The sequence below is a fragment of the Polyergus mexicanus genome, unplaced genomic scaffold, assembly GCF_030449975.1.
Source record: "Polyergus mexicanus isolate NDT 795.1 unplaced genomic scaffold, iyPolMexi1.0 SCAF_26, whole genome shotgun sequence".
Lineage (NCBI taxonomy): Eukaryota > Metazoa > Arthropoda > Insecta > Hymenoptera > Formicidae > Polyergus > Polyergus mexicanus.
This window is the reverse complement of record NW_027223346.1, coordinates 3,615,053-3,630,686: the sequence shown is the minus strand read 5'-3', so window position 1 is coordinate 3,630,686 and position 15,634 is coordinate 3,615,053. Positions and strand designations below refer to the sequence as shown.

Below are 15,634 nucleotides of genomic sequence, written 5' to 3'. Positions count from 1 at the left end.
CAGGCACGCGTATATCGTTTTGACGCTGCATGTGACGACATATGGATCACAAATTGGTTTATTGATATCGGCTTCTATATAACGCCCCGCTCGATTCTCTCGTAAAATCGCGTAGGTGTGTAATCGGCCGTGGCTGAGCGCGGAGCGCAGGTTAATTACCGATAATTGCTTACCTGCGGTGGTGAGAGTAGAGTCCGGTCACGTGACCCTGCCCCGTACAGCCTGGGGTCGGGCACTTGTTGCCCTCTGTAACAAATCAAACCGCCACGTAGAGCCAGATGTTAGTTTATTAAGTGCCGCTTTAGATATTCATGAGACTACGACGTAGGCTAGTTTTTAGTCAAGCATGTCAGTTACATGCTTGTCGTGTGACAGCTCTACTCCGATTCTAGACTTAAGCTGATTAAATTTTCATCAGAAATATATGAGCATCATTATAGAGAGATTGTCACTTTACAAAAAGGCGAGATTCAAAGGATAATTTTGAATTTACAAATATATATAAGAGATATATATGGTAAATATTCTATACGTATTCGCGAAAAATACAGAATACAAATTTATCCGAGCACTATCAGCTATAACAAACAATATTTCTGCAAACCAATCTAAAGTCAAATATAGATGCTGAAAATATAGGATAGGAAAATTATTTTTCCGCTTCGAGCTCATTACGTTCCAATATTAATTATCACGACGATACCAAGCGCACGATGTCACACTGTCTCTGCATCGCGTTATTTCTGTTCACCGGACTTGACGATCCCGACACAAGCGGACTGTAAATTCCAAATAAATTGGATAATTTACACTGTCGACGAGTGTTATCCGCCGCAGAAACGTGTCGAACGAAATGCGGCGCCGGCTTAATACGTTTAATGCGCTGTTATTGTATTGCATTTGGTTTCATAATCTTGTACTCGCAACCAATTGACTTCGCGCCTACGACGCTTCAAGCGGAGACACATTACCGTAAAAAACGACGGCTTTGTGAAATCTTCATTTTCGGTAACAAATTGTACCCGCCTATATTCACTATACTTAAACGCCTTCTCATAAGGAACGATCATGTTATATCGTAAAAAGAAATCTACATTCTCAGTAATATTAGTTTATAAAGAGATTAATTTTGAATTGACAGACCATTGTGTGTCAACGATAGACATTAATTATTTACCGTGTGTGTACAAAAATTCTTGTCCAAAAATTATCTTAATCTTTTTAAATCGATTTTCGAAAGAATAATGCTTATGCTTATTAATATTACACGATATTAAATAACATACGCAAAACATGCACGTGCGCAAGGTAAATTCTAATATTATAATTTCGAAAGATATATGGTAGATATAGCGGAAAAGCCTGAATTGGAAAACATGTGAAAAATAATGTGGTACTTTTTCTCCCCCCCCCCCCTCTCTCTCTCTCTCTCTCTCTCTCGTCGGTATGCTCTTGCTGTATACTGCCAGCGACGCGAACTGTTGAATGGAAATTAACTATTGAATGGCTGACAGCCGACGTGTCCGACATCGTCGCGTAGTTTCATTCTGCATATCGAACCAGAATACAGCTTACTCCCCGTTTGCCAATATATCACGTATACTTCTTATCATTCATGGAGAACGTTGAACAGTCAGGGCGAAGAACTCTGCGCGCCAGCGTAACGAAAAATACGCATCTCTACTCTATTTCATATTGAAATCCTATTTATAACAACTTTATCTCTTTTTCTTCGCGCGCGAATTTATTTAAAGAAAAATAGATTATATTGATTATTTTATAATTTTATTAAAGTACACGGAGATATGTGCAAATAATAATAATTTTTTTCGTTTCTCTAGACGCGATTAATTTTCCAGAAAATATATATTTAGAAGAGATGCCCCTTGCATATATAAAATTTATGTACAAGATGGGGAAACACTCATTGTCGATAGATCGATAAATTTCAAAAGTTTTCTTCAAATTTTTATATCGATTATCTTCTTATTTGACGATGGATTGTAAATTAAACAAGTATATAAGGTAAAGAGAGATAGATCGCGTGTGAAAGTATAATATTGTACATACAAAGTAAAATATAATACTGCTTATGCAGGATTCTTTTTTTTTTCCTAATGTAAAAATAATTTATAATAAATATATTGTATTCTTAATCTACTTATCTATAATAATCTGTGTTAGATATTTCGAAATGAGATTTTGAAAAATTTATACAGTTTCCTCGAGCGTACACGTTATTTATCAGAACGAGTTTCCCCAATCCTGGCGAGAGGCCCCAAGTGAAAGTTGAAAGGACGATCCAGAAGGGTAGAAACGGCCTCGCGTGTGGTCAGCTTGGATCTCGTCGCACGAGTTACGCATTTGTGAATAGCCTCTGGGATTTCTCTGTCCCGTGACTAAGCCTTCGGGATTAGCGCGGGGTATGTGGCCGGCCTACAACTGTCCGCGAAACAAAGAAGAGATAGATACCTCATTCTCGTGTTAACAGAACGAAAGTTTTAGCGATCGGAAAAAAGTTTTGCTACGTGATATTTTGTTCCTCTTATATCTGTTCATTAGCACAAGACACCTTTTTAAACACGTTATTTATCATTTTATTTATTATGGTACACACGATGGAATAAAAGAAGAACATTATAATAAATTGGCATTCTTCGTAAAAATTCATAACAAGTAGATTTGTATTTGTTATTAATCGCAAATATATTTTTGTAGATGCGAATGAGTTTTCAGACACAAATTGTACGATGTTTGGTCGTGGTTTATTTAAAGGTATACGATTCTTGCTATATTTGAGACGTCTGCATCAGCCGATAATTTGTAAATTTTTTTTCAAAACTGTTTACGGACTACTTTGTATTCTTACAACAATGATACGAAACTACGGCCGGTGCCAGACGAGTGTGCCCAAACGACCAATTGTAACATCTGTCGTGCACTAGCTGTAATATAATGGTAGGTATAGGGCACGTCACGTATGATCGCGTTCGTATTCCCGGGGCGACCTCGCGTGACCGGACAATTACAGGTTTCTAGTACACTGCAGGTAGCCGAGAAGTACCAATCGGTTAATATGAGCTCCTTCGGCAAGGTTCTCTTTATTTCAATCGTGAACCATAAATGCGATTGAGGGTTCCTACCCAATCTTTAGAATCAGACAACGTAATCGGCTCTGAAAGCTATATTAACAAACACCATAGTAAATTCTGTTCACATATAGCTATAGCTCGACACATTCAAAAAAATATCCATTTTAAAATGCGCGAGAAAAAGATTTGTTTATAATTACTAGATTGAAATATAATTTTGATGAAATTCGGTAAATTATTTTACCAAATATTTCAATTTTAATAGTTATATAATATCAAAGCAAAAGGTAATAATGAAATAAATGTATGATATAATAAGGTTTAAATACATATACAAATAGATATAGCAGAAAGGAATATGTAATATCTTTGCCAAAATAATTTATCGCAATAATATCTTATTTCTAGAATGTAATTAAAATTTTCTACCGATTCATCTGTTAAAAAAATACAGATCTCGCTACTTCAGTGACGCAATCATCGCAAGTATGTACACCATGGTCGCGACGGAACATAGATAAGTTTGTCACGTGTGTTGGAGGGTTCGGAAAGAGATTCCGGAGGAGCCCCTTAAGGGGTGGCCAGCTTTAGGTTAGTTGACGGGAGTTCTCCTGAAGTGAGCGCACTTTTATAAACTTTGTCGTGTACTAATCCTTCGCCCGGGCCTGATCATCCCCTAGCCAACTACGTTGGGGCTCTCCAATCGAGCGCCGTGACGCCGAGAAACTTCATCAGGTCGTCATTTCGCGTTTCGGAAGAGCGAGAACCGACTTGGAATGGATGGAGAAAGAAAGTCGATCCCTACTTAGATGTTCGCCTTTTTCTTAAGGCGCGGATGGCGTTGCCCTCCCTATAAATTGGATTACGATACGTGACGTCATTAGCGGCATGCTTTATTTGCGGACCACGATGCTCTCCAAGTTCCGAAGTTGAACGATGGGACACGGCGGCGGCTGTCGGGATTGTTCGAAACCCCGCGTAATTCCACGAAGAGAAGAGAAACTAGACTAGGATTAATTTTGTTTCAAAATCAGAGAGTTTGCCAAAGATTAAAGTCGAAATGTGCTCACAATTTTCATTCCAAGATAAGTATTGTCACGATATACGGATGAAAAATACGTAATGAGCGTCAGGGTAACGCGTTACGAATATTAGAAAATTTCTGATAGAGAAAATCGGCGTTATTTTTATTTTCAGGAAGGATCGCTGAAGCTTCCTGGTTTTTAATTAGCGCCGGGTAAAAAAGGTACACCGGATAACTGAGGGCGAGCGGTTGCTCTTGTAGGATTAATAAATTAGCCGTAAGGTTTTAAAACGGCCACGTCGGTGGCTAAACTCGGGGATGAAAAGAAAGAGCGAGCGAGAGAGAGAGAGAGAGAAAGAGAAAAATAAAAACAGTGAGAGAGAGAAAATACGAGCGAAGGGGCAGATAATGGTTCCGGTCAACAAAATGAATACCGGCACGCGCTGTTCTTTCCGGATGTCTGAATAGACTTGTAACGAGTCGGTCAGACCTGCCTTCACCCTTATTTTTCTCCTATCTTCTCTCACTCTCTTTCGCCATTTTCTCCTTCTCTTTTTCTCCCTCTCTCTCTCTTTCTATTTATCTATTTCTATCTTTTTCCCTTAGATCTTATCCTCCTGTTCCCTCTACCTCAGTCTTTCTCTTTTAGTTTCTTTTTCCCTGCAGCATGCTGTAATGGAGCAGCGAGAGTCAGAGGGAAAAGGGAAAAGAGCGGAATCAAGGGGTGAGAACGAGGACGAGCGTCGGTCATCGAGGGTGAGCCCGTGGTCGCGTTGTAATTGTGTTATTTTGTAGCCATTTCACGTGAGGGTCCGCGGAAGGGGTAGACGTGTATATAAATACCGGAATTGTTTTATTCGGTCAGCTTGCGCGACACGCGCCGAGACTTTCGTTCGACCGCGAAAAATCATCGCCGTCGTCAAGATAATCGGGGAGAATTGAGCGTCCGCTGATTGCTAATTATTAATTCGCTGTCAAAAGTCGGTTAATCAGCGCAATTGAGTATGCATGCGTAACGGATGAATATTCGCGCGAGCCAATTAACTCCAATTGACAGTAATACCTAAATTTCATCCTTTAGATTATAAATTGAATTTGTATTTGCACGTTATTTAATTCAAATCGGAATTTTTGTATCTTCCATACTTTATCTTTGTCGATGATCGGTTATTTTTTTATCGAAAAAAAAAAATAAAAAAATAAAGATATTAAGAAACATAATTTATGTGATTGAAATTCAACGCGGGATATATTATATAAACAGTTTTTCATAAAATTCAATGCGTCTATTTGAGCAATTAATTTCTCTGTAATACTTAGAAACGTATCTTTTCGTTTATATTGTTAATTCCATGCTTCAACTTCTTCAAGTTTAAAGAATGAAAAAAATATCGGCGAATCGCGTGTCATGAGCTGTCCTTGCGAATGCAGATATACTACATGTCATTAATATGACGCTGCGTTTTCTTCTAAGATTATTATCTTGATATGACGTCAAGTTTTTGACAAAATAACGCGCTTTGTAACTTAAAATAAATTTTAATTAATGGCAAAAGTATAAAGACTTATTATTCTGTCGCATGCGATGAGTATAGCTCATAACATAATATACAATATATAACAAATTCAATCGCACGAGATTGTAAACGGTTCTATAGGAATCTCCGGTAGTACCAACGTATATAAAGTTACACACACTCTCGATCATATAGGATAGTCGATGCATATAATAGCTTCCCGGTGACTTCCCCGTACTGAATCGCACGCTGGATAAGGAAAAGATCGGAGGTTCTAAAAAAAGAGAGAACAGCGCGAGGAACAATCACAAAGTAGGTATTTACACACGGAGGCGCGCGGCGCCCTTAAAGGGAGGGTAGAGCCCTCGCGCGCGAGTAAAGGTCCTTTTTATGCGTGCGGTCGCAAAGGCAGCGTAAAATTGAGTTACAGGGCAGTTTATTTTTTTATTAGCCGACTCGACCCCGGTCGCGCGCGCGCGGCCGGTCTTTCTCGACGCGGAAAGGGTGGTTTTTGCGGCCGACGGATTTCCCGATAGCGGTTTTATGGCGTGTCAACACGCTCTTACGCGGCTGCATGTGCGCGCCTGGCGAATAAAAAAAAGGGCGCACGCGATCGTCACGCTGCTAAATCGAAGAGATCAAGAGCAACTCTCGGCAACGAGAGAGAAAGAGAGATGGATTTTCGATGGATTAAAAACCTCCCTCTCGCTTGACCGACTCCCCGGTATGGTTGTATCGCTGTCACGCTGATAAGTACGCGTTTAATCGGACCCATTTATCATGTCGCGTAGTCTTATCTGAGATTTTGCAACAAGCAAACTATTGTATTTTATTTACTTCAATGCCCATCGGCAGTTTAACTTTAATGATAATTGATATTTCTCCAATCATTATTATTAATTCGATTAATTTTCCACATGTTCGTTTTGCGACAGACGAGAAATCAAACGCGGAAGATTGAATTCTTGAAAGCGATCATCTTCGCAGCCATCGGCCGGAGAAAACGTTAAGGGGATAATGAGGACAGGCAGCCAGGCGCAGGGTGGTAATAAGGTGGCTTGTGGAACGGCTGGGATGCTAGTCACGTTTCCAGCCGCTGACAGCTGCGGCTTATACGTATGACGTGGTATCAACCCCAAATTTCCCCGACTAGACACGTCGTGTCTTCGCTGCCCTAAGACCCTGGAATGCACTCGAACCTCCACCTGTCACACTATGGCGCATCTACAGCGACGCGCGAGGGACAGCTCTTTGATTCTTCTCGAAAGAAAGATTCGTCTCTTTCATCGTGTATAATTACGTTTAATACATCAAACTATCAAAGCAAAATAATTTCGTTAACTATAGGTTTGCTTATTATAATAGATTATCGAAAATATTTGAATGCTATTACTTCGCAAAGCACTATTCTCGCTAATTTCAAGCATACTTTCCTAAATACGCGATATGTTTCGTATAATCAGGTAAAGATACGACGACAGAGCCGATGTAAGAAAAAAAGAAGGGAATAAAGGAACAATGACGGGGACAAACATAGAATGCCTACATCATAGGATACGGGAGAATAATTTTGCTCGAAGAGACCTTGATTTCAGCATTTGAGTCATCACCCCTCGCTTCGTAATTATTGATTTTCCGCGCTGTCCTAACTCCCCTAACTTTATAGAGAGCAAGATAGAGAAAGCGAGAGAGAAAGAGAGAGAGAAGATTGAGAGAAGGCAAGGAACGGCGTAAGCGAGAGAGTCGAAAATGCCTTTTGTCCCCTCTCGTAACGCATAACGTACGACCGGTATTACTCCACTACTACTTACGATTACTATCTCTACCAATAATTTAAAGTGTTTCGAACACATGCCTGCGTTCGTTCTTCTACAAAAATTTAAAGACATCCTTAATTTTTAAAAGTGCAGCGTATTGTAAGCTTTGATAATACTACGTTATTTACATTTATACATTTTTAATAGTTTTTATAAATTAAAAATTATATATGTATATATATATATTTTATATTTTATATAAATATATATAATGTATACATTTTTTTCTTTACGATTCTATTACTGATATAATATATAAGAATACAAGAAAAACTGTATCGCTTCGAGTAACTGTAAATAACTGTAGATATATCAGTATCATATTGGATATTAATATTTTTTAAAACAATACCAGATCTTTTTTTTTTTTATAATTGGAAACTACCATATCAGAAACAACATTAGTATCTACATAAATTTAACGTTCTTTTTATGTATATATTTTGATTTCTAAGTTGGAAGAGTCTGTAAATAACTGAATGAATTGCCCGTAACAATATTCAATGTCAATATTAATATCAATTTGAATATATATATATATATATATATATATATATATATATATACGTCGCTTCGATACAATATCGCGTTTTATAACGCGACAAGACATGGAAATCCTCACCTCTGCCGAGACTGGACGGAGACATAGACATTCCCGGCCTGCTACTGTCGAAGGTGCCGGGTCTCTCTGGCATTTTCATGACATTGTCCTGCTGGCTACTCGCTGCGGGTACATCGGCAGCAACTGTCGGACTGGATGTAGTAGTGGTCGTCGATGCCGTCGTAATGGTTATGCTGGCGATGCTGTTCGCATTAGGATTTCCAGCAGGAATCGCGGTATTGCCGCTATCATTGGCACTATTACTGCTGTTGGTCGTTGCCTTATTGCCGACTCCGTTGCCATTCACGTTTGCGGCACTGACGTTGTTAACAGCGCCGTTGCCTGCCGTGGTGCAGTTGCTCACGGCGGCGACACTGACCACTCCGTCCCTCGTGATATCCTGGATTGCACTGGCCGCTCTGGAGCCCACTCCCGCAGGTTGCAGGATCGTGTACTGTTTTGAAGAATCGGGACTGGTAACGGCAGATAGACCGCCAGGAGGGCTCTTGCTGGGGGACACAGAATTGGAGGCTACATTGTGAGTCGTCACATGATGGCTCTCTTGCTTCGAGGACTTGAGCTGCAATAGAGATACCGTAGACGAGCGTTTGTCCTCCGACGTGGGTGATATGCCGGCTATGGGCTGCGGCGACGGCATCGTCGGTCCAGGCGTCGGATATCCCACGAACGTAGCGCTAGCTGGATATGGACCGATTGGCGGAATTGCAGAAGAGGCTACTGATGAAGCGCCGCGACATGGAACTTTCGAGTGGTCCGTATTGGGTGGCCTAAACGCGGATGTTGCGGAGAATGGCGAGCTCGCTGGCGGTGACGAGGATGACGAAGTCCCCGTGGGAGAAACTTTCATGTTGGTCTCATTATACTGTCTCTGATAATTCGAGTAAAGCACTTGATGCTGCTGCTGATGATGTTGTTGCTGCTGCTGCTGCTGCTGCTGCTGCTGCTGCTGCTGCTGCTGCTGCTGCTGCTGCCTAACGATACTCTGTGGTGATTGACCATTTTTACATATTCGATCTCGTTCCCTATCGTTCGATCTATCTCGATCGCTTTCGTCTTTGTCAACTGTTGGATCGGACATGTCGATTTCAAGTTCGTTGGACGAATCATCGACCAACTCGTTGAAATCTGGCGGATCGTATCGGGAATACTTATCCGATTGCCTTCCCTGAGAGTCAATGTGTGTACTCACCATGTTCCTGTCATTTCTATCTTTGCTCGATAATGATCGAACGGAAACCGGTCTGATTTTCGGCAATTCGTTCTGATTGACGTTACTGACTTGAGACTGAATATTCGCGCATTCGTTCTCTATCTTGAGAAGATTATCCAAGTCCTTTTTAATTTTAATCGGATGTTGTTGCTTCGAATCCTGTCTATTTTGCTGTTGCATTTTACCAGATCGATCTTGTTGTCCGCGAAAAGTTATCACGTCCTTCAATAAACAACCAGTGTCGTTGCTTGTATTCGAAGACGTTGATGAGGGCGATAATTTAGGATTTTCTTTTTTTTCTTCAAAGAGATTTTCAAAGTTAGACTCATATTTATCTTCGTCCGAATTGCCTCTTTGATACAGAGATCCTCTAGGTCCAGGCCAGCTACCTGACAAACTCTTCAAGGCGGCCTCTGTTTCTCTTATTAAAGTCTCGTCATCTTCGGGTTCCTCGCAGTGCTTGCTGGATTTTCTAGCGGGACTACCTGAATTGCCCGATGCAAACGCGCGTTTCTTCTGAGGTAGCGGTATGTTTTTGTTAGGATCAACGACGTCGATCGTCTTTCGCGCGTCGTCGTCGCGAACGCTTTTCCTCCTTCGCTTCACGGCGGCGTCAGTCGGCTCCATCTCTTGCGGCGTGTTCGTCTGCAGGGCCTTCTTGTTGATCAACAATTGCTGCTGCAACGGCTGCTGCGTCTGTTTAGGATTCTGCGTGACGGACTCTGCTTCCAGCTTCCGCTTTTTGAGATGAGCCATCGCATTCTGTCCGCCCGGCACGCTGGTCAGTTCCACCCTGGAACACAAAAATTCCAGAGGATCAGCAAGTTTGCTCTGCCATGCGGGCGCTAAGGACGCGGTGCATTCGGTACACGAGTGCAAGATCGAATTCGTCAATTTCGAGGCCGGCGCGATCTAACAAGAGAGGCCATCTCGCTCAGGATCCTTGCCGCTCTTTCGTTGCGGTAGATCCTCAGCGCCTGCCCCACAGGCCTCTTCTTTTTCTCCCTCGATCATCTACTTAACAGCGCATTCAAAGTCTAAGGGACGGTCTCTCAAGAGAATTCACCTGACATCCGCAGAGGATCGTCGAGTGCGTCGTCACGAATCCGAAGTATCATTCTGTGCCGAGATGCGTCCGTATATTTCCCTTTTTTTTCTCTCTCTCTCTCTCTTACTTTGTCTATCCTGATGAACAATCGCTTGGATTCTCGTATTATTTTCTCTAGCAACACACTCTATCTTGCTTCGTCCTTACGGCGGATTCGAGATGTTCCGACAGGCACTGCGTGACACGCACGCGCGCATGCACACAGCGAGGACACGCGTGCTCGACACAAACCGCCGATATCTATATATACATATATGTATATATATATGTATATAAACACACATATATATATATATATATATGTAGGTAACAAGTCCGGGTCGGTGTGCGCGATGGGCCCTTTCAGACGGGGTGCTCGCGAGCTACTGTGCTATGTTTAAGTTCGTTCGGGGGTGGCGATCTTCCGTCGCGCACGGAGGGGATGAAGACTTGCGCGGGCAGCCGGCGGCTTCTGCTTCGTCGCGAAAGGTGGGGGCGGGTTCTGCGCACTGTCCACCCCCTTGAGCTTGGCTGGAGCACGATTCCCAGCTCCTCTGCACATCCCTTTCGCTCACCTCGACCCCCCGCCACGGATATTGTAGAAGGGGACACGATTCCTGGGTACACACCTAGGATTCTCTCCTATATCTCTCTTTCTCTCTCAGTGTGTTGAGGTACGTGCTCTCCGTACACCTCTCCCGCTTATATCCATCCGCGTCTATACTACTATCCCTCCACCTTCCCACCGGGCTGCCTCGCGTTACTATATGTATGTACGTGCTACTTGGTTCTCTCTTTGCTGCTTTAGGAATCCGAGCAACATTGGTCCCGGCCAGCGATCTCGCCAATCTACTCCCTTTTGCAACTCGCGAGTTCTTTGCGTAGCTGGATTTTCAAAGGAAAAGTCAAATCTTTGCCAGTCTGAACAGAAACAACTTTCTTCGTAGTAAATTTGTAATTTTCTCTTCGCAAATATTTCTGAGACTAGTGATAAATGTAAGACGGCTATTTGGGCAAACCGAAAGTCATTGCAAATTCGGATTTATGATTAATTACTGTGTACATAATCCCGCAAACATAAATGGATCGCACGTGTTTATATTCATTACACAATATTCATAATATTCATTTATATATTAAAAATTCATCTTATTATATTTATAGTTATTTTTATTTTTTTTAAATGTTAAAAAATTATATAAAACTATCATAAGAGAGAATTCTACAGTTAATAATAAGATTCATTAATATCACTTATTTGCTTCACTTAGTCATAACCAAATTTTGCACGAACCTGATATATTTGATAAAATATTCAAATATTTCATAATTTCCAAATTATTTATAATCTTAAAGTCTACACATTATTTCAAATTAATAAGTTATCCGTATTTCAGATGACTTATAAGACTTTAGGCCTTTAACTGCACGACGCTTGCCCTTTGGTACGCTCGTAAGGTTTACAGCGATAGGAGGAACCTACAACTGGAATTAGATAAACCCGAGCTCCTGGAGGTGGCGGAGTCAGAAGAAGAGCGGGATCAGCGTCAGCGCTTAGCGGAGCTCCCTAGGATCCCAAGGAATGAGCTTCCCTTAAACCTTAAACCCTCCTCAGACCACGTAGTCGGGAGTTTAGAGCGACGAACTCTTGCTAGAGACCGCGGTGGGAGGACGGCGGGAGTGCCCTCGTCCAAAATCGGAAGTTAAATCGCACCAACGGCTTAAGACATTATCACTTTTCTTTGCGAATCAATGCTCTTGAAACTGGCCTTCGACGGAGAAACTGCGTAAGGACGAAATGGGCAGAGAGAAAAGGGGGAGGAGGGGGAAATACGACGCAAGAAAGAGCTAGAATCCCTTCGAGTTGGGGATCGATGCATCCCTGGTCCACCCTCCAATTACGTGTCATCCCTTACGGTCTGTGGGGAATAATTAGAAAGCAAGCGTATAGTCCTAGTATGGGTGAATAGCCACGCAGATATATTACGTAAAGGTTGTCTTTAAATTCTCGCAAAGAAGAAACATTGTCGATACCGTCAAAGTCTCCATCAGAGACGCCTGTAAATGTTTCTAATATCACGTGAGACATTGAATAGATTTTAATCATTTATATCAATATGTCATAAACTGTCAAAAAATACAGAATTTTTTCATTCACAAAAAATTGTTACTTTGTAATATATCAAGTGATAAAAAAATTCGTAGCGTAAAAATAAGAAAGATTGAGCGAAAAATATAATCATTTTATTTTAATTATTACACTTTTTTTATACTAAATCTTTAAGAAATTTTTGTACGTTTTAAATGTCAATATTTGACAAATATTTATTAAGTTTTTGCAATAGACGCGAAAGATTTGAACATCTGAGAATCTGTATTCGTCAATTAATTAACATGTGCCGAGCATGGTGTGGTATGGGTAAGAGGACGGCTAGACAGAACACGACGACGCGAGGCGGACGATGGTGCTTCCATTGCAGGGATTAGAGTATTAAGGCGACGTCACGTCACTAAAGTCTAAAGGAAGCTCCTTGGAACTGTGCTCGGAGAGATAGCCCAAACTTGCGTTCTCTATCTTCCTCACGGTTCTTCCGTCTCTCACTCTCTCTTTCTCGTTGTGACTCTTCCCCCCCCCCCCTCTTCTAGTTATCTGGTTGTTCTTCTGCCTTCGTCTTATTCTCTTGCTCTTTTATCTCACTTCCTCCATTCATGTGTACATACATGCAAATCCTTCCTTCTTCTTTCTCTCTCTTTTTTGTTTTCAGTTTCCTTATCCTTCTTTTCTCTCCGACCCTCCTTTCCTCTCCATCTTCAGCATTCTTTATGAGTCCTAGTGTTCTTTTTAGAATTATATAATAAATTAGAGTTCCGGTCATATATTGAAGGCGAATTTCATCGGTTGCGAATTTGTGTTAAATTGTCTCAAAATATTAGTGTTAATTTTGGCTAGAAAATATTAATGTCCGCCAATAATATCAGATTAATAATTAATAATGTAAATAGCCAATTTCCTAATTCACGCATGTACGAGAAAATTGCCTCTATACAGAATACCTCTAAATTATTAATTAGAAGAATAAAATACAGAAAAATAAAACAAAAGTCATCAAAGATAAATAAGATAATCTGACAAAAATTATAACGATTTAAATGATCCCCTGTTAACGTTTTGATACGTAGCGAATTTCTTGCAATTGCAAAGATCACGCATTGGTAACTTTATCCCGGAGCCTGTCGAGGGTGTTCTCGAAAAAAGACGGTCATACGTCTTTTTCTCGCCGACGTGCGAGGGTGGGCAAGATCGGCGCTAGGCGAGCGCCGGATAATTTAGGGGTCTCTCACGCGTGGATAATGGGGAACTTGGCTAATGCACCCCACTTGGCACTACGTAGATTCGCATGAATTTTGTGCGATTCGACCTTTGTGCCTCCCTTGTTCTCTGCCTTTAGCGACTCGCGTTAAGAAAACAAGAACAAACGCTTAATTGTCGCAATTAATGAAAATTTCGTAACTTATTAGTTGTATTAATTCATATTAAAATATTATATTAACAGCAATTATATCGAAGCGCTTTTTTAGAATTGAAACTATTATCGTTCTGTTATTTTGTCCGTTAATTTGTCAATTTATAATTAAATGAAATAGCGATAATGTATTGGCGTATATTTTATTGGAAAAAAAGCTTTTCATAAATGACAAACAACAATGTTCCTTTCAAGTTATGTCATTTCTACGAATCCCGTTTAAAACTAACAATAACGGAATTGGCTTTATTTCTGTTACTGCTTCAAGACGCCATCGTTATTTGCTTTCTATAGCTGTCATCGGGCGCGCAAAAAAAGAGGGCGTGAAAGAGAAACAGAGATAAAGAAAGAGAGAGAGAGGGAGAGAGAAATTTTAAAGCGAATTGTAGATATATTACTAGTAAAAAGAGAATGCTGTGACCAAGACAGCTGAGCTGTCCGTTTGACATCATTTTGCCGTTCGACTCAAGGGAATACTCCGTCGTCTAGCTACTAACTGTCCGTCCATTCGTTGAGCTTTCTCCTTCTTCCTGTTTTTTTCGTCCATCCCATGAGTATACCCTCGCTTACCGGCTGACGTCTTAAACCAATCGAATTCTGATCAAATATTTAGCACTGACCGGGCCAACGCTTTAAGTGGCTCCTCCATCGCCGAACTTACTACTTCTTTCCAATAAATCCTTCACCTTACGTCTTCTAAAATTTCAGCAGATCAGCAAATTTTAAGCTGATATATCAGATTTAAGAAAAATTATTATCCTCGCGAATCTTGATAAAAATAAATTTTCCGTCAAAGCATATAAGGCTGTTTAAAAAATATTTAATCTATAAACATACAAAGTTTACAACAATAATAAGGAAAATTGCTATATTATAAATATCACGAAAATTTTACAATACAGGAAGAATTAGGAAAAAGAAAATCGTGATTTCTCCTTAATTCTTATTCGTATGCGCGTAATGTATTCTCGAAACATTAAGGTATCGCCGCGGCGTTGATTAACGACCTGTAGCTGTAGATCGCGAGGCGATTCTATCCCGAAGTGGAGGTCGTTTTTTTGTCCCTTTCGCCACATGGCAATACGTCACGCGTCCCGTTTTCGGGGTGTAATTAAAGAGAGCGCAGAACAGCATGACGCCTCGGGCCTGTCTGGAGGGGGGTGGGGGTGGGGAGGGGGAGGGAGGGATGGCGTAAGAAGCGGGGCGAGGCAACCTGGGCCGAGGGTACGCGCGGGATATAAGGGATGTGTTTTACCGAGGGATACTTACACGCCATCCCTGTGCGGCACATATTTTCATATAACAAAACCATCTGCGTGCCGCGCATAACAAATTTCATCTGATTTATAGTGAGACCGCTGGCGGTGGGAGGCCGCAAATTTTCGCAGTTACGAAAGCCGGCGACTGCGCTGTTGCGAAACGGGTCCTTACATCTTCCCGTTCACAAATTGCGCGCCTTCTTGAGTTTAATGTCTTTAGAAAGAGATAGTAGAGTGACCACATATATATTATGCGACAAATTCAGATAATTTTCAGATCTAGTATTTGGATGAACGATTCTTATATCGCGTGTCTAGTAGCCAACATGCAGGCATACTTCCGTCATATGCGAAATCGCGAAAGTACGATGGAGTTTAAGCGAACATTAAAATCGTACTTTGCGTTCTCCGATATCCTCATCTCGAACGACGGATAAATTGAAAAGGACCTCACGCGTCTCCTAGGGGTTTAATGCTGATAT

The 15,634-nt window shown here is 41.1% G+C and overlaps 1 protein-coding gene across 18 annotated transcripts in view; it reads right to left on the bottom strand.

Annotated features, from left to right (window-relative positions):
• Positions 1 to 15,634, bottom strand: part of LOC138943410 (uncharacterized) — a 333,199-nt gene that overhangs the window by 19,409 nt on the left and 298,156 nt on the right. For all 18 annotated transcript variants that reach the window (XM_070314244.1, XM_070314247.1, XM_070314249.1 and 15 more), the window contains 2 exons: positions 8,073 to 10,075; positions 174 to 246 (listed from right to left, as the gene is read on the bottom strand). In XM_070314244.1, coding sequence (XP_070170345.1) covers positions 174 to 246; positions 8,073 to 10,075 — 2,076 coding nt within the window. The remainder of the gene's footprint in view (positions 1 to 173; positions 247 to 8,072; positions 10,076 to 15,634) is intronic.